At 42.2% G+C, this 18,798-nt stretch overlaps 1 protein-coding gene across 1 annotated transcript in view; it reads right to left on the reverse strand.

The window, feature by feature from the left end:
* The window catches only part of TENM2 (teneurin transmembrane protein 2), a 1,128,689-nt gene that overhangs the window by 157,284 nt on the left and 952,607 nt on the right, over positions 1 to 18,798 (reverse strand). Inside the window, exon 11 of the mRNA XM_075010154.1 lies at positions 15,650 to 15,751. Within this exon, the coding sequence (XP_074866255.1) occupies positions 15,650 to 15,751 (102 nt within the window). The remainder of the gene's footprint in view (positions 1 to 15,649; positions 15,752 to 18,798) is intronic.

Here is an 18,798-nt window from a genome sequence, read left to right on the forward strand (position 1 = left end):
TTTGACCCAATGTTAGCCAATGTCCAAGGCTGTGTGGCTTGTTTTCCTTAGAAGTCAAATTGATGACACAGCCAGGTATCTCTGATGCAGTCATAGTTAGGATGACCACCCATCTTGTTTTGGCCGTAGCTGTCCCGTATTTCAGGCACCAGGAAGTCATCCTGACTTATTTTAACAAAGGGGTTCATTGTCCCATATTTACACCCCCTGCTGAGCTGCCCTTCCCCTAGGTCAGCGCGGCTGCAGAACATACTCAATGGCCATGTGTGCAGGAAGCAGCAGGAGAGGGAGCCAGCAGGGGCCATGCCATAGAGTAGTAAGGCAGGGTATGTTTGCAGGGGGTAGTGTATGTCCCCCAGTCCTTTCTAAGATTTTAATGTGACTTGGTGCCTGCGGCAGCCGTCCCTCCAGCCAGGGAGACCTCCCACCCACCAAGGCAAGGCTGCAGCCCCATTCCGGTTCCCCACAGCTTGGAGAGACACCAAGAGCCTCACCAGTGGGGCTGCATCCCTATTTCTGGCTCCCACAGCTTGGAGAGACCAGGAGCCTCACTGGTGAGTCTGCAGCCCTGCTCCCAGCACCCCGTGGTATGGGGAGCAGCTAAAAGTGTCACCTACAGGGTTGCAGCCCTTTCCCAGAACCCAGAGGCATGGGATAGCTGGGGAGGACTTCCACAGGGCAGCAGCCCCATTCCCAGTGCCTGGCAGTGTGGGTCACCTGGCAAATCCCCCTGCTTCCTCAGGGAAACCTCCCCTGCAACCAGGGAGCTTCCCCATAGGGTGGCAAGTCTGTTCTTAGGGTGGGCAGCTGCAGTGGGGGAGCCACACCCCCGCACCCCAGGGTGTCCCATATTTGGCCTAGGGAAATATGGTCACCCTAGCCATATTTATTTACAAAGAATGCACATAGTCCAGTTTCTTTGAACACAGCAAGAATCAAATAGCAGGAGGCACTTTCTTCTCTCACCACTCCAAGTGCCTTTCTAATCAGCTCTCTGCCTGAAAGCTTCCTCATTTCTTCTTCAGAGCCATGCTACCAAGGCTTTTGTCTTTGTGTATGTTGCTTCCTTGATGCCCTCCTTCTCAGATTGTCTCTCACAGATGCACAATCCTCCACACAACAAGAGCCAGTGAAATCCCACTCTGCCTACATACATGTACATTGGTTTTGGGCAATGACATGCTCTGGGTAGAAGCTGGTATTGTTGCAGCTCCCTGGTCCCTAAAGAAAACCAATCTCTCTTTAGACTTATCTCTTTGTTACACCTACTGGTTTCCACAGGGCGTAGCCCAAGAGATAACATTAAAACATACAGTATAGCACACATATAAATATAAAAGGCATCTCCAGTATTATGAACGGTAAATATTCACAGGTTTCTGAAATGTACAGGGCACTATCACAAACCACAGAAAAGACAAGTTGAGTTATAACTTTGGAGGTCCTATGTAAGGGGAAACGGTCAGTTTGGCTTCTCAGACTCCCATAAGAATAAATTTTTACTTTTTCACTATTTGTATTGAACTTACTCACATGCTTCCACCCCACCCCCCACCCGCCCTGCCCACAATACTTTAAAACAATTTCAGTAATTGTATTTTAAAAGAGTTTTTCTAAAGACAAATATAGAGCTGGAAGAGACCTCAAGAGGTAATGTAGTCTACTATCTTTCATTTCATCTAAAAATGACAGGTGTTTCTCTGCAAATTTCAACATAAGCATATATATTAAAGGCCATATGATCAAAGACAAACTTTGATTTTGCAATTCCAAAAATATGCATACAAGTTTGTCAATGAGGCGAGAACAATTTTTAGTGGGAGCTGCCGGGCTTTGCCCTGCTCCCTCAACTCTGTTTGTGCCCCTCTTTTCTCCAGGCTCGGGCAATAGCTGGGGGCAGCTGTGTACCCCTCTGGCATGAACTGCATGCACAAATGTGAGAGCATGAGGCCAGCTGAAATTTGGTCAAGTGCCTCAATAAAACTTTAGCATCTAATTTTGCTTGGGTCCTGCAACTAAGTAGTCACAAAATCTAAAGTTAGCTCAGGAGAACCAACCACATCTGAGTCTACCAAACAGAACTTCAAGTTTTGCATGCCTGGGTTTGCAGACCTGATTTCATCTCATCACCCACGCATTCCCTAAAGTGCAGGGAAGATTTTATTGGAGTAGGCTAGGTTTTCCACAATTTTTGCAGGTTGTCTCTTAAGCCAAACGATCCTTATGCTGTGTAACTAATTTTTTTTTAGGAGTTGGGAGTTTGACAGGACCTGGTGCCCTATCCTTCTTCCAAGGACTCCTGCCCCATAGTGGCTTTCCCCTGTCAGTAGCCCCATGTGGCTTAGTCACCCCATCAGTCAGGTCCAGCAGCCTAGTCCTCTCAGGTCAGGCCCAACAGCTGAGTCACTCAGGCTTCAGTAGCCCAGTCTCTCACAGTCAGGCTTCAATGCCCTACTCACCCCCAGTCAGGCTCAGCAGCCTAGTCACTCCCCTTCATTGCCTTACTCCTTGTGCCACTTTCTCTGTGAACCTGTGCACCTTTTGCACATCTAACTCAGGGACTGCAGTCTGGCAGCAGTCAGGCTGGAGTCGTTCCTAGGCTCCCCTTTTCTTGCCCAGCACTGCCCTGTCTAAGGTGCTAGCTCTCTCTGGGAGCTGGTCCTGCTCCTTCCCTGGACAGGACCCAACTAACCCAGCTCTGCTGGACCAGCTCCTTATACACAAGGCTGCTCCAGTGAGCTGCCCTCTGGTTAGCTCCCCCAGGAGCCCTTCACTCATTTGCTGGTGGAGCTCCCTCTAGCCTTCCTTAACCCTTTTATTGCAGAAGGGGGGCACTCACCCCACTACAGGGGGGGCAGTGGGTTTTTAAAGAAAAAGAAAATGGTTGTGTATATACAGCCCAACTCCATTTCCTTCTGATTCCTAATGTGAAAATTATCTTCCCAGTGTAACTTCACAATATAAAATCTCTTCCATAAAAACAGATACTAGGATTTTTTAACTCTGTCACAACTCTGATATAAATGTGAAGTATATGTGCTTCTAAAACACAGAGCACAGAAACAGTAGATTTTTTGCAGATTCTTCATATTGTTTCATTAATACTTAGTGCTTAATTTTTCTCAAAAAAAATCTGCATTCCCAGTGGTAGAGTAATACTACTATGCTGTTTAGATAAAGCTGTACAATTTCCTAGTTATGTATTTATGTGATACATAAAGTACAGAGCTAACAAATTAAAAATGAATTTCTTTATTATTCCACAGGGAATTAAGTAGAGAGACATACAGTGTGAACTTCTTACCAATGATCTCAAAGCTGACCTTCTGGGAACATTTTCTCTAGAGGATAATTAATTCAGCCTCTGTAATAACTCAAACCAGGACTTCCTCTTAACAGAGATTAAGCTGCTGCTACTGATATAGTATGCATGTTTAGTGTGTGAGTGTGCATTGTGGAAAAGAGAGATGGATTATTGTTCACAAGAAACTAAATTAAGACCAACCATTTCACTTTCAGCATCAAGCTCAACTGGAAATAAGTCCCACTGCTGCAAAGATTTACGTGAAATAGGTCATCTACAACAACCTATTTCATAGATCTGCAAAATAACATTGGTTTTTCCTCTTGCAACCCACATGCATCATTTCAACGACACATGCTAGCTTATCTCTATATGCATCTGAGCTGGCAAATTCTGCCCTAACGTAAGTAGGTAAAATGTCTCTGTAGCTAATGGAGTTATACTTTGCCAATACTAGACTCAGCCATAGAATCATAGAATAGTAGGACTGGAAGGGACATTGAGAGGTCATCGAGTCCAGCCCCCTGCCCTCAGGGCAGGACCAAGTACTGTCTAGACCATCCCTGATAGACATTTATCTAACCTGTTCTTAAATATCTCCAGAGACCGAGATTCCACAACCTCCCTAGGCAATTTATTCCAGTGTTTGAGCACCCTGACAGTTAGGAACTTATTCCTAATGTCCAACCTAAACCGCCATGGCTGCTGTTTAAGCCCATTGCTTCTTGTTTTATCCTCAGAGGCCAAGAAGAACAAGTTTTCTCCATCTTCCTTATGACACCCTTTTAGATAACTGAAAACTGCTATCATGTCCCCCCTCAATCTTCTTTTTTCCAAACTAAACAAGCCCAGTTCTTTCAGCCTTTCTTCATAGGTCATGTTCTTTAAATCTTGATCATTCTTGTTGCTCTTTTCTGGACCCTCTCCAATTTTTCCACATCTTTCTTGAAATGAGGTGCCCAGAACTGGACACAGTACTCCAACTGAAGCCTAACCAGCTCAGAGTAGAGTGGAAGAATGACTTCTGGTGTCTTGTTCACACAACACCTCTTAATGCATCCCAGAATCATGTTTGCTTTTCTTGCAACAGCATCACACTGTTGACTCATATTTAACTTGTGGTTCACTATAACCTCTAGATCTCTTTCTGCCATACTCCTTCCTAGACAGTCACTTCCCATTCTGTATGTGTGAAACTGATTGTTCCTTCCTAAGTGGAGCACTTTGCATTTGTCTTTATTAAACTTCATCCTGTTTATCTCAGACCATTTCTCCGATTACTAGGGCTGAATTTAGTCCTACACTTATGTATCAAAGCAGCCCCATTGATGGGCGTGGGCAAAAGTGGCAACTGCCTTGGGGTACAGAAATTCTAAAGGTCTTGGGGGTCCTAATGGCCACTGTCACTGATGTGGGAGTGGCTGGAGTCCTGGACCCTTTAAATCACTGACAGAGCCCCAAGGAGCATGCTACAAGAGACACTAAGGGCTGGCTAGGAAGTGGTGGTGGCAGAGCGGGGAGACAGCATCAGAGTCTGGGTGGTGCTAAGGATAGGCTGCGCCCAGCCCTGCTCTCTTCCTGGAGCACAGAGCTGACTCCTCCACCTTGCCCAGAGACCCAGTAATTCCTCCAACCCCCTATATCAAAGCCATATATAATTTAGACTTAGATCAAACCTGTATGCCTAAGGTTAGCCTCCTAAGTCTTATTTATGCTCCTGACTGTAAGTAGCCTCACTTTAAGCACCCACTAATCCCCCTGAAATCAGTACAAGCTGCAAGCCTCAGCCTGTTTTTATTCATGAGCCTGACTTTAGGCCTCAATTTAGGCCTCAGGCCTAGAAATCAAACATCAAAAGATGTCAAAGAAATCATTGTTTCAAGTGTGGGAGACTTCAGCAGCTGCTGGTTTAATTTGACAAGAGAAGGTTTCCTGAATTCTATTCAGACTCACTTTAGATCAACCAGGTACATATTTTGATGCCTAACAAGATCAACAGCTTTATCTTGGGTTCCTGTGTGGATGTGAAAATTTAAAAGAAATACATGGCTACGTCCTTGGCTTTACTAGGTTATCCTTTTACTGCTCCTGTGGAACAAAGGTGTCTTAAATCTGACATAACTGTCCACTAAAGAATCCTCCAAAGTACGGGGAGATCCTTAGATTGAGAGGCTCTATAAGTTCTCTTCTGACTCCATCTGGTGAAAGGTATGTGGCTAGGAAACAAGGGGAAGGACAGATCTGTCCTTCTGCCCTAGAAGTTTCTAGCTGTTGTAAGGACTCCTCAGTGCTGCTGGCAAACAGCACAATTTCAAGGAGCCTCAAAGGCTGCTTGTACATATGTTTAGGAGTCAGCTGGCACAGATCAAGCCAGGATCAGGGAAATGCAAAACTGACTCTGGGGAACTTTTGTACACCACAAACTGAATTGCAGTGAAAACTCAGATCAGGATTTGGGCCACAACTGTTGAAAACTATTTCCCCATTTACTTACTCTCTAAAATACCAGTTCTAGATTCAGTGCTGTCCTGTCTCAGCAACATCGAAGGACTTTTAAGGAATGCCATCAGCCGTTGCAGGAGATGTACAAACACCCAACCTTTGGTCTTTCTAGGCAAAATGCTAACCAAACATGAACATGCAGCTAATGAGCCTGAATCTGGAAGACACACAAACATACTAGAAGCTGTGACAGTACTGTATACTTGATGCCTGGGTGTAGGACACAGACAGGGACGTGGTAAAATAGGTATGCACGGAGACTCAAAATGCATGGTCATTTACAAAATGCATGGTCATTCATGATCTCCAAGTCATTAGTTCTTTGGCCTAAACTTGAAGCTTACCAAGTTCCTTACTCTAGTTCTGTCAAAACTGCATATTAGTAAGCAAGAAAGGGATTCACAGAAGAATTTCCAGAAGGACAAAAAACTCATCAGGTGTGTCAAATCTCTGACATTCAGAAACCATGTGGGGAAAGCAGCACACGCTGACTTAAGCACTAAAGTATGGATGCTTTAATTAATCCGGGGTGAATTTAATTGCTTTAGTTAAGTGGAAATTGGGTTAAAAATGATGCAGAGCATGCTGGGGTGTGTTAAAAACATGACATATGAGTTGGATGAATCGATAAATTAAAAGTGCACAGATGTTTTAATTAAACCCAGGGAAGCTAACGAAGATCGCTAGAGACTTTTAAGCCTATGATTAATTCAATTCATTTAAAATACCTGTAGAGATATGGGGGATGCCTCCATTTTTTATAAAAGTTCTCAATCGATAAGTACTTAAGCTGCTCTACAAAAAAAATTCTAGGATTTTTAAGAAGTGACTGAGCAGCATTAATTACATAATGAATATTTACAGCCTTCTGAATGCTGAGGAAGCTTTTGCTTTGGCAAAAATGTATCAAAGAGGTCGCCATTTTTGTCATTATTATTGTTGTGATTTTAGGAGTCAGAGTGAAAGCTTTTGTTTTCCCTTTTCTTGCACTGTCCTACAAATTATCTATCTCCACTACAGATTTTATAAGGTAAACAATAATTTCATAGAGAACGTGAGGTTACTAGGTGGAATACTTTACCCTGTTTTCTGGGACTAATTGTTATGGACCCATAACAAATCTTAGAGCATAAGACTATCATTTTAGTCTGTGCTTGTTCTTAAAACAATAGGATGAGAGCCTATGACAAGAGTTCCTATATGTTAGACTATAATTAACAATTACTAATAAATCAGTCTCTAGAAACAGAAAAATAAGCATGAAAATGTAACAAAAATTGTGCCATTTAGTGAGACAAATATGGACCAAATATCTGATATGGTCCAATACTTGACCCCATATTTAATGGCAGATTGAGAAGGGGGAAGCCTGTGTGCCACCTCCAGCAAATGAAGTGAGGAGAAGTGACACATCTCGCTACCCAGGACCACTCTTATCTGAAGAAGCGCCTTAAGAGGAGCAAAGGTGTTGACCTTCCAGGGAAGGGTTTCAGGGCTGGGAAAATCAGAACTGGAAGTTCTTTGGGGACTGAAAAAAGGAAGGGCAGAGATTAGTTCATGTTGACATGTGAAATCAGGTGAGTCAGAGTCCAAATCCTAAACTAAGGCAGAATCACAGAAACATAGGGCTGGAAGGGATCTCAGGAGGTCATCTAGTCCAGCCCCCTGCTTCAAGCAGGATCAGCCCCACTAAGTCATCCCAGCCAGGACCTTGTCCAGCTGGGACTTAAAAACCTCACGGGATGGACAATCCACCACCTCTCTAGGCAATGCATTCCAATGCTTCACCACCCACCTGGTGAAGTAGTTTTTCCTAATATCTAACCTACACTTCTCCCTCTTCAACTTCAGACCATTGCTCCTTGTTCTGCCATCTGACACCACCGAGAACAGTTTCTCACCCTCCTTTTCAGAGCTCCCCTTCAGGAAGTTGAAGGCTGCTATTAAATCACCTCTAAGTCTTCTCTTCTGTAAACTAAACAAGCCCAAATCCCTCAGCCTATCCTCATAGGTCTTGTGCTCCAGATCCTTAATCATTTTTGTTGCCCTTCACTGAACCTGCTCCAGCAAATCCACATCCTTTTTATACTGGGGGGCCCAAAACTGGACACAATATGCCAGATGTGGCCTCACCAGTGCCGAATAAAGAGGAATAACTACTTCTCTAGATCTGCTCAAAATGCTCCTCCTAATGCATCCTAGTATGCCATTAGCCTTCTTGGCTACAAGGGCACACTGTTTACTCATATCCAGCCTTTCATCCACCATAACCCCTAGGTCCCTTTCCATCATACTGCTGCTGAGCTAGTCAGTCCCTAGCCTGCAACAATGCTTGGGATTCTTCCACCACAGGTGTAGGACTCTACACTTCTCCTTATTGAACTGCATCAGATTTCTTTTGGCCCAGTCCTCCAATTTATCCATGTCTCTCTGGATTCTCTCTCTACCCTCTAACGAATCTACCTCTCCCCCTAGTTTTGTGTCATCTGCAAACTTGTTGAGGGTGCAATCCAGTCCCTCATCCAGGTCATTAATACAGATGTTGAATAACACTGGCCCCAGAACCGAGCCTTGTGGCACTCTGCTTGAAACAGACCACCATCCAGATATTGAGCCATTGACCACTACCTGTTGGGCCCTACCATCAAGACAAGAACTGCTTTCAAATATCATTTGCGATGTGTGGTGAGTACTAACACAAGGCCTTGGCTTTAAGAGTCCTAGGAATAGCAGCTATGTGGTTGAGTAAACCTAGGAACATACACTGCAAGAAATAGGGTTTTCTGCCTGTCACTGATGAACATTTGAGGAAAACACATGTAGAAATAGACAATTGTCACAGGCAAGCACTTGGAAACCTAGCTTAGAACCCAGTTAAATTCACTACTGAAATCAGGGAGAAGGAAGAATATCCAAAATATCTAAACTTGGACACTTGCACTGCTCCTTCAGTACAAACAGCTAATGAGGGTGAAAAAACGGACAGGGGCCTTCAAGTTTCCATGCAAGAGGAGAGAGAGGGACAATTAAATAGCTCAGCTCTCTCAGCCAATGTACAATATCTTAATTTCTCCTTACAGGTCTAGAAGTTCAATGACTCACCATGTGAATCTCAAAACGTACATAAGTGGAAAAGGACGGGGAAAAAAAGAGGCATCTCTTTAAAAATTTAAATGACATTTTGGCTAACTTGCACAGGACCCTTAGTTATAGCAGCTCCTTTGGAAGGGCTCTCATTAGGGCACACTGACTACAGCCAGCCTAAACTCAGGTGACAGCCTGGCCAGAGCTAAGCTAAACAGGAGTAGCAGACTAAATAGGATTAGGGTGAGTTTCTCCACATAACTTAGGGTCTCATTTTTGTTCACATTACACACATTCTCATCATTACCAAAGGTGGTTTAACTGAAAGATGCTTAAGTTACAGAGCTCTCTACACCTAGGTCTGCTACAGGTATTGACATTTTCTTTTTCCTTTTTTTTTGCAAATTTTGAGCAGCAAAATAATTACTTTTGCGCAAGTAAAGCCATTTGACATCAGAGTTTAATTCCACTGGAAGGCACTGTTTTGCTCTGTCTTTAATTATCAGCTTTTGGGGAAACCTCAGCTTTGGAAATCATGATGCACATGCATGGCGACACATATAAAGAGTGTATTGGCATAATTTTGGAACGGCCACTTTACTCATGGATTATGAAGCCATGAAAAATGAATGCTAAACAGAAATCATATGCCACACAGGTTACCAAAAAACAAAACTATTTTAGAAAAGCTTTAGAAAGCTCTAAAAAAGCAGTTTCCTTTGGTTGTGAAGCCAGTGACTTTAGTTAGCCTAAGTCCAACTCAGAATTCAAGGAAGGTCATAGAAACCTCTAAAAATGATGACCTTTTGTATGCCTGAATTGTAGTCAGTTTAGCGTTTGTTATCTCAGATCCTCAAAGGGCTAAAAGCAATCACGCAGTCTCCTTTAGAAGCTGGTAATCATCCCTTTCCAAAAATACAAATTTTAGCAATGCAGGGATGTCTCTTAAAAATCTTTTCTGCATGACCTACTGCATAATCTGTGCACTGGTGTCACAACATTACTTTCCCCATGCATAACGTGCATTCCAATAAATGCTCACAATGGCCCTGTGAGGTACTGCAGAGGTAGCAATGTATTTTTGAGGAGTAGTAAACTGAAATGCAGAGATCTGAGTGACTTTTATTAAGTCACAGAGTGAATCAGTAGCAGACCTGTAGACAGACCTAAATCCTGACTTTCCAGTCTAATGTTTTAACCTTTAGTCTTGAGCAAAGTCCAAAGGTACTGGAGGGGGAGAGATATGAATTCCTGAGTTCTTTTCCTTGCTCTGCTACTGATGACTGTGTTGCCTTAGGTCTGTTTCAGTCCTAAGAACGAATTTAGCTCTTGGCAGTTGTTTAGATTGCCAGTCATGATACTGAATTTGATGGCAGGGACACCTGTCCACTAGCAACTGAATTAAGGCTGCCAACTCATTTCATAAAGACCCTGTAACAGCTGAGAGATGCCAATGACCATCCATAACTATCCAGCTGGTTTGCAAGTCACTTTATTTGTTCTGCATTTATACCTGGCATGTTTAACAAAGCAAAATACATTTTAATTATGCAAATGATGCATTTTAAGAGCAGGCAGCACTCATGTAAAAGCTGGAAGAAACTCACAGTGAAAGTGAAAACTCACAGTAAAAATTACCATACTGGCTTTGAACCTGCTGCTCTTCAAATGACAACCTATGACATTGCTTATCTGCCAGGAGTGCAGAAAATAAGGTGACAAAATATGGGGTTAGGATTATAACAATTTAAAATTTTATAAACCACTCATCACCAATTGCTGATTCACACAGAATAAAACTTCAGATCAGGAACATAACACAAGATAGTGTCTTGTCTTGGTAAGAATTTGGAGACTATGTAAGTTTAGAGCAAGATCGAAAAGCAAAGAATGAAAGACATGCGTCACAACTACTGCTGCAGTGGATCCAGACAGAAATCCTCAAAGATGGACATGAGAAGAGATGAGAGATAGGAAGAAAGATCAATATTGTCAGCCCATTACCATAGCTGTGGGGGACTTCAAATCAAGAAGACAACAATTTAAAAGGAAATAATACCCATTGACCACATATATTCCACATGTTCACACACTTCTTGAGCTGCAAACTGATGGAACCCAGTTGGTAGTAAACTTCTGGTGAGCCCCTCCCCTTTTTCCTTCTCCCCTTCTGTCACTTTGCTTTCCTTCCACCATCTTTGCTACTCTCCTGCTCTCTGTTTTAGCTCTGCTGATCTCCCAAACTGCATGTCACCGTTGAGCCCCCTTAACACCTTTAGTGCACCTGTTCTATATTCAACTTCTATAATTTCAGACCAAATGAAGAGGACAGGTATAATTTCCATTAATTCTAAACAAAGGAAAAGTGAAGGGCTATTCATTAGCATAGGCAGCACAGCACTCAGTCATCATCATACATAAAAGAGGTGGCCTATGTCTGACATATAGCACAGAAATGAACTGAGTAATCAATAGATCAGCAAGATGCCCTTTACATACTTCACACTGTAACCTGCCCCTCCATACACATTTATTTTCAATGGGAGCATTCTGGGTGTTAGATTAGGAAGACAAGGCCAGGCAACCTACTTGTTGCTACCGGGCTTGTTATTTACACAAAGGAGAACCCCTGCTCTGCTAGCAAGTCTCTGCACAACCCCAGGTTCAGAGAATGCCAGAACAATTTCACCAGCCTCTAATTAAAACCGTTCATGTTTTGCAATACTATTATTGTTTTTCTTCAATGACAACCACAGGCCGCAGGAGTTGTCATTTTCTGTCGTTAGTAGCTACTTATCTAACCAATAATTCTAGCACCTAACCTGTCGAGCATTTATACAGCAGGTCAAAAAGCACACATACAGTACAGAAGGGATGATAATGATAAGGGCTTCCTTCTTATTAAAGGCAACCATCAGAAATAGCAAATGCTTTCAAAGTAAAGAAAATAAATATAGCAAATCCTCAATTTAATGGGCTAATGGGGGGGGAAGGGGTGCTATTTCCAAATGGTTCTACTGTATGATGATGCACTGACCTTCACAGCCCATTGCTCACTCCTGTCCTCTGCCCTCACTTCCCTTCCCCACCTCCTGCCCCATTCTTCCCTCACACCTCCATCTCTGTCTCTCAATTATCAGGAGAGGAGCTGAACGCCGGCCTGGCTCCTCCTGCTCTCAGTGCTGCGGCTCCTCCAGCCACCAGCTCCAAGCCGCCAATGAGAAGATAGAGCGTGGCCACCCCCAGCCTGCCAGCAGACAGCAGCCTCCAACACCATGGCTGCTGCTCAGCACCATTGCAGACAGTGGTGGCAGGGCACTGACATGCTCCACGTGCATGGGGGTGGGGAAGGAGAGCTCCTGCAGCCCAACCGCAGCCCCCACAGCTGCTCTGTCCCCAGTGGACCAACCCATTGCAGTGGCCCCTCCAACATGAAAATAAATTAAATGAATAAAAATAAAATAAAGAAAAAGGCACGAAAGAAGAAAAGGAAAAACCTAAGAATAAATGAGATCTATTTATAGCCAGTCAGGAGACTAAAATGATGGAACATGCTACACATTGCTGGTTTAAAAACATTTTAGATCAAGATATTAATCCAAACAAATGACTTCGTATATTGCTTAATCAATTAAGTTTATGTGTAAATGCCAAGTTAAAGGTCACTGTTAGGAGCTATGACTAGCCCATGCTCAAGTCAAAAATGCTAGTCATTAGCTCCCAAAGATTTCAGGTGAAATTCTGCATCCTTGCATTTATGTAGATGTTCTTATCATGTTCATCATTAAGGTACTTGAATTCTATGTGGCACTGCATTCAGGATAATTCTGGGCAGAATTTCACCTTTTGAATTTAGCAAAACAATTTCATAATGCAAGCTCTAACTTCACCTTAGAAAGTAAAATTCAAAGAAGTGTAAGTACCAGCACATTTGCAAAACAACGTGTTGGTGGCTTTGGATACCCTTCTTTCCTAAGGCAGGGAATTTGCATGCCCTTAAAAACAATGAAAGCAACATAAATTACATTTACTTTGACACACTCCCAAGATCCTAGTTCAGTTGGTTGTTTCAGCAGCAAATACTGCAAGCTTCAAAAAGCAGGGCACTCAGAATCACACGAGCATAACAACTTAGCAAAGGACATCGGCCAGCTGGAATGAGGTAGACCAGTGTTAGACATCAAGAACAGTAAAAAGCATAAGGGTCTGTCAAGGTGAGGCAGATGCATTTAGTACCTCCCAAGGGACTTCATGCAAATAATGGAAAAAATACAACTGGATCCAAAAAGAAATATAGCAGTGTCAAAGCAATATAGTTGTGTGTCTACAAACTGCATATTCCCCTAATTTCTCTTTGGTGCTGTTCTGTCTCTCTGCTATTAGGCACTTTTACGGATAATATCTTGGAGATTACTACAGTTGTGATGCTGCTGGCATTGTAGTTCAGTTTATGGCCACTTCTGCAGTGGTTTAAAGTAAACATATTTTTTGAAGACATTCACTGAATTATCCTCAGAGTTAAAAACTTCTACTTCTTTGTGGTGCTCCAATTCCTTGGGAGTAACGGGCAAAATTTTAAATTTTCATGTAGTAAACCCTGAAGGTCATAATCAGGCTAAACTACCCTTGTTCTAAAGGAAAGTCTGCCTGAGTGAGGACTGAATATAAATGTAAGAATAGGATCCATAATGGTATTAGCTTTTCCCCACTACTTCATACTTTCTCTACTTTGGCAATGACTCTTAAGAGTTCTGTGGACAACTGGAGACATTGAACTGTATGATGTTATGGAATTCAAAAATTAAAATCAATTTGAAAAAAATATATATTATCCACAAACACAACTAATAGCCGAAGTCTACCTTCCTAAAACTGATTTACTTCAGTATACCATGTTATTATTTTAAGCTCAGCTATATATGGAAACCTAATTTTAATTTCTGCCTTCTCAGTATTTGATATTTATGTTGCACAGGTGCATAGCCCTACAGTTGACCAATAACTGTACATGACACTATCTGTCTGCATGTGACCTTTGCATGCATACACATTTTGCCCTTTTACAGACCCCTAAAAATATAGTCCTAGTGTGTGACTATAAACATTAGCAAAGGGGAAAGAAAGTAAGGTTGATGGAACTTACCACTAAACTTGTGCCTCTGGAAGGGAAAAGACACAACACATGGAAGACAAGGATAGGAAAGAAAGGGAAAGAGCCTTATCTATGGATTGATCTAGTTAGTAGAGATACAACTGTTTGACAAGTCTCTATTCCTATATGTCTGTTAGTCAGATGAAGCCTGAGTAAGTAGTGTTTTATGGCATGAGTTCAGAGCACAACATTAAAGAAATTTATATGAGAACACTACACAAAAACACAGAATGTGATGCTTTAATGGTCAAGATAATAATGTCCAAGCGAAGGGAACTGATGACCTCTCGAGGTCCCTTACAGTTCCAGTGTTCTATGATTCTATGTCCGAAGAGTGGCAGTCAAGCATGTAGTTACTGCACACACTTTTTCACAGGTTAACTACAAATGTGCACCAGTAACAATATGCACTTGCAGCACACACAGTAACGGCATATGCTTTGAATATATATAGTGCTTTCCTTTGTAAAACTAGCCAATTATCTTAATATTTCAGGCAACTAAACAATGTCATATTCGTATTCCCTATCATAAATGAAAGTCAGTACGAAAGTACTATTTATTTATCTAGAGCAAAGTGGGCGTATTTTTGAGGGTTACGACTGAATCTGAAATAGTATTCAAGATGCATATTTGCCCTTTGAAAATTAATGAAACATCACTCAAAAAAAATAAAATGCACTGTATTGAAAGCATTAGTAATTATTAATATTATTAATTATTATTAATCCCACACAATCCAGGAAATTGAGAGTGAAGACTGTTTTAAAATTATACTGTCATGTCCACAAATTGCAGGGATCTTCACAGAGCAATTGATTTTGAGTTTTTGAGCAGATGAGTACATAACAGTGCTCTATTGCAGTTGCTAGGCTAAACCAAGAGCGTCTTCATTTATTCTCAAATTTCTGGATTATTTTTGGACCCAGTATGTAATTTGAACTTTGTTTGTTGTTTTTAAATAAGTGTATCAGGAACATTACTCCTAAAAAATACCAGATTGGCTAGAAGCATTTATTACATAACACCTTAATATCATCTACCCACATGTCATTTACATTTGTGGTTAGTTTTGGAAATTGTGATCTCTTAGTGTTAATTCACTAATACACACCTCTATGGTATGCTTATATTTATACTTCCTTGATTATAGGTCTCTTGTCTTTTATCCAAAAGCCCTATCAATACTACAGTTTAAAAATGGACCTTACAAAATTAAAAACACCTTTACAAATTAGAAACATGCTTATCTCAGAAATCATATATCAAACGTATAAAGAAGATGGACATCTTCTCTTACAGTCAAATGAATAATTATCAGAAAGCACTGATAATAATTTTGCTGCTTTTACTGGAAATGAAGCTATTTCTTTATAATAAATTCTTCTTTCCTGTGTACCTTGGCACAGAAACTGGCTAAGCTTATCCAGATTCATCATCAATGCAGCATTATTTTCACTCAAAAATAAAGGGGTGTGTGTGGACGTATAAAATCCACATATTGGCTCTCCATTGGATCCACGTAAGTAACCTGTTCTGTAGGTCCACTCCCATGTCATAGCCTAATGTATATTGTAGAATAATATGTAACATAGGGATAATGGTACCTTTAGCACAATCAGCACCATGGAATCCTGGAAAACAGTGGCAAACTCCAGACACACACTCGCCATTTCCATGACAATTACGTGGGCAGTCTTGCACTGAATCTGAAAGACAGACATCAAAGACAGATTAGATGTTCTTGATCTTGGCTGCAGAAAAAAGCTACAGTTGTATGCACCTTCAGCACAAATTTTGCATTCAACTTGACAATGACAGGTCAATTAAAAATTCCAGATTTTAACTGTGACACCTTGGCACCTCCATGTTCACCACTCTCATATAATTATATGGTATGTACAAATATGTCCGGTGAGGTATCATTCTGAAAGTCGCTATCTGCTACACATTAATCTCTTATTGGATTGTGTGTGCTATCATTGTACATGAAATTATAATGTTTTACCAGGTTTGGTTACCAAAAAAAAAAGTGTGAATTTGGAAACACTCACAACTAGCTTTTACAGCACGAATGAAGAAGCAAGAGTGCTAGTGGTCCATCAGCAATCATAACGTACCATCGAGGAACTTACTATAACCTGTGCATGCTTCAGTCAGTTCTGGGGCTAAGTCTACCATGAATCCTTGGAAGCATGCAGGGGCTTGTGACCAAATCACATGATGGTGAACTCCAGTTTGGTACCTGTACTTTTCCACAGCCTGGGCTGGGGATCTGGCTTGGAGCAAAGGGGTTCCTACCAGATGGAAAAGCAACATGAGGTGGAAAGTGACATCATAACTAGCAGTCACTCCTCTAGAAGAAAACACCTGGAAACACCAAAGGAAAAAGAATGAACTGGAGTGGCAAAAGTGGTGCCAGGTGGGAACAAACAAAAGCCCTGTCTGTGTAAGGAAACTAAAGGCTGCTTGTACCATCACTCAGGGTGAGATATTGCTGATCCAAATCCTGTTTGTACAAGACTGAGATTACAGTTTTATGTAATTTCCTAGGTAACCTGCTTTGATCTGTTTGCTGTTACTTACAATCATTTAAAATCTATCTTTCTGGAGCTGATAAACCTGTTTAATATTTTACCTTAACCCATGTGTCTTTGTATGAAGTGTATGGAAATCTTAGCTCTGGTAAAAGACTGTTGTGTGTCTTCCCCATGTTATGGGGGAGTGGACTAATTTAATGAGATTGCACCATACAGACCACACCCACCCACCACCCACTTGTACAGTGCAAGACTTTTAAATTCTGGATTTATACTCCAGTAGGGGTGCAAGGCTGGAGAGCTGGGAAATTTGCCTCTAGTGTTGGCCCCTTAGCTGTTTAGGCAAAGTACATAGGTGACTGAGCTGGGTGTATGGTGCCACCTGCTGTCCTATTGGGTGATGATAATCCCCAGTGAGGCTGGCTGAGTATCACCAGCAGAGCAGTGTGGGAGGCCAATCCATAGGATGACCATCTGTACTGTTTTTACTGGGACAGTCCCTTATTTAAGCTGTCTCACAGGTGCCCAACTTTTTAAAGAAAATAGGCAAATTGTCCCATATGTTGTGGGGCTCCTGTTCCCTGGCACCCTGTGTCTTGGGGTGGCAGCCTCTCCTGCCAAGGAGATCCTCCACTGGGTGGCTGCCCTATTTCCTGGAGCTCTGCACCTAGTGGCAGCACCTCCTGCTGCAGGAGAGCTCCTCTGTGGGGCAGATGCCCCACTCCCTGACACCCCATGGTGGCACCCCTCCACTGCCAGCAAACTCCACAATGGGGTGGCTGTCTCATCCCCTGGTGCTCTAAACTTAGGAGAGGCAGCTGCTGTTGTCAGGGAGCCCCTCTACAGGTTAGCTGCATCATTCAGCAGTCGCCCACGCCTCAGTGACGCTGCTCCTGCTTCATTTCCTGGTTCCCCCTGCCTGGGGGCTTTGGAACAACCCCCCGCCCCCCACCAGGGGGTTCTGGAGCTCTCATCTTCCATTCTCTTTCATCCCTGGTGCCTCCCCATTGGAGTCTGCAGAGCCCCCATCCCTGGTGTTTCACCCTGGAGCAGCAGCCCCCATTGCCAAGGAGCCCTGACATGAAATAGCAGCCTCATCCCCATCCCTGGAGGCTGGTGTCCTGTATTTACCATACGGCAATGTGGTCACCCTAACAACTCACTGAATAACTTGGCCTAACACAGTTCCAACAGCATCTGGAATATTTCTGAGCCTTACATTTACTCAGTATTATTGGATTTGAAAAATGATACATTAAAATATGGTTTTGGTCTAGATTTTTTAAAAACATTTGGGTTTACTGTTCTTTAGTTGATTTTTGTCTTCTACCCACTCAGAATTAAAAACAGCCCTCAACAGTGATTACAACACACTTCACCTGACACAGGGAAGTATCAACCTCATCTCACAGATCAGGAAATTGGGATACAGAGAGATCTAGTTAGATGTGCAGGGTCACATATTGACTCTTTGGGAGTGAGACTTCACAGAGAAACTACATTTCTTTTCTAGACTAATGCCCTACTGCAGGTTCTGAATAGAAAACAATTCTGAAGGGAAAGAATTCAGATACCGAAAACAGACCACAAAATGAAAGAAAACTCAACCTATAACTATCAGTTAGGCCACTGGATATTATTCTTGGTATGAGTGAAAACAAAACCTAAAATGTGAGATTTTTAAAAAACATCATTTTATGGTCGTCTGAAGAGGACACTTGACTATGGAATGAGTCATTTCTTTTGCCCCACAGAACATGAAAGTACTTTCCCTGAGTTCAAAGGTACCATATTTTTAGTGTGGTCTGTGGTTGACATCTCACCTGACATTCTCTCTCTTGTTTCATATCAAAGAAGCTTTCAGCTCTCTCTGTGCCTCTTGATGGCAAATGTTCTGATAACAGATATATGTGGAAGAACCTCTGAACTGGATAAAATACTGTACTTTTCTCTGCATTTTAGTCTGATTACTATCATTGCTCTATCAAGATGTCGATCTAACTATTAGACCTATTACCTTTGACTTTCTTCTAAAATATAGTCCACATCTGGCAGGGTAAAGGCACTTCGAAGCAGTGTGAGCACTTCGAAGTTTGACACTTCGAAGTTGCCACGGGGGAGAATTACCCTAATGAAGTGCTGCATATTCACCACAGCACTTCGTTGTTAATCTCCCATCACCCTGATTAGCATGCCCCCTTTGAAGCTGGGGGCAA

Source organism: Carettochelys insculpta, chromosome 15 (assembly GCF_033958435.1).
Source record: "Carettochelys insculpta isolate YL-2023 chromosome 15, ASM3395843v1, whole genome shotgun sequence".
Lineage (NCBI taxonomy): Eukaryota > Metazoa > Chordata > Testudines > Carettochelyidae > Carettochelys > Carettochelys insculpta.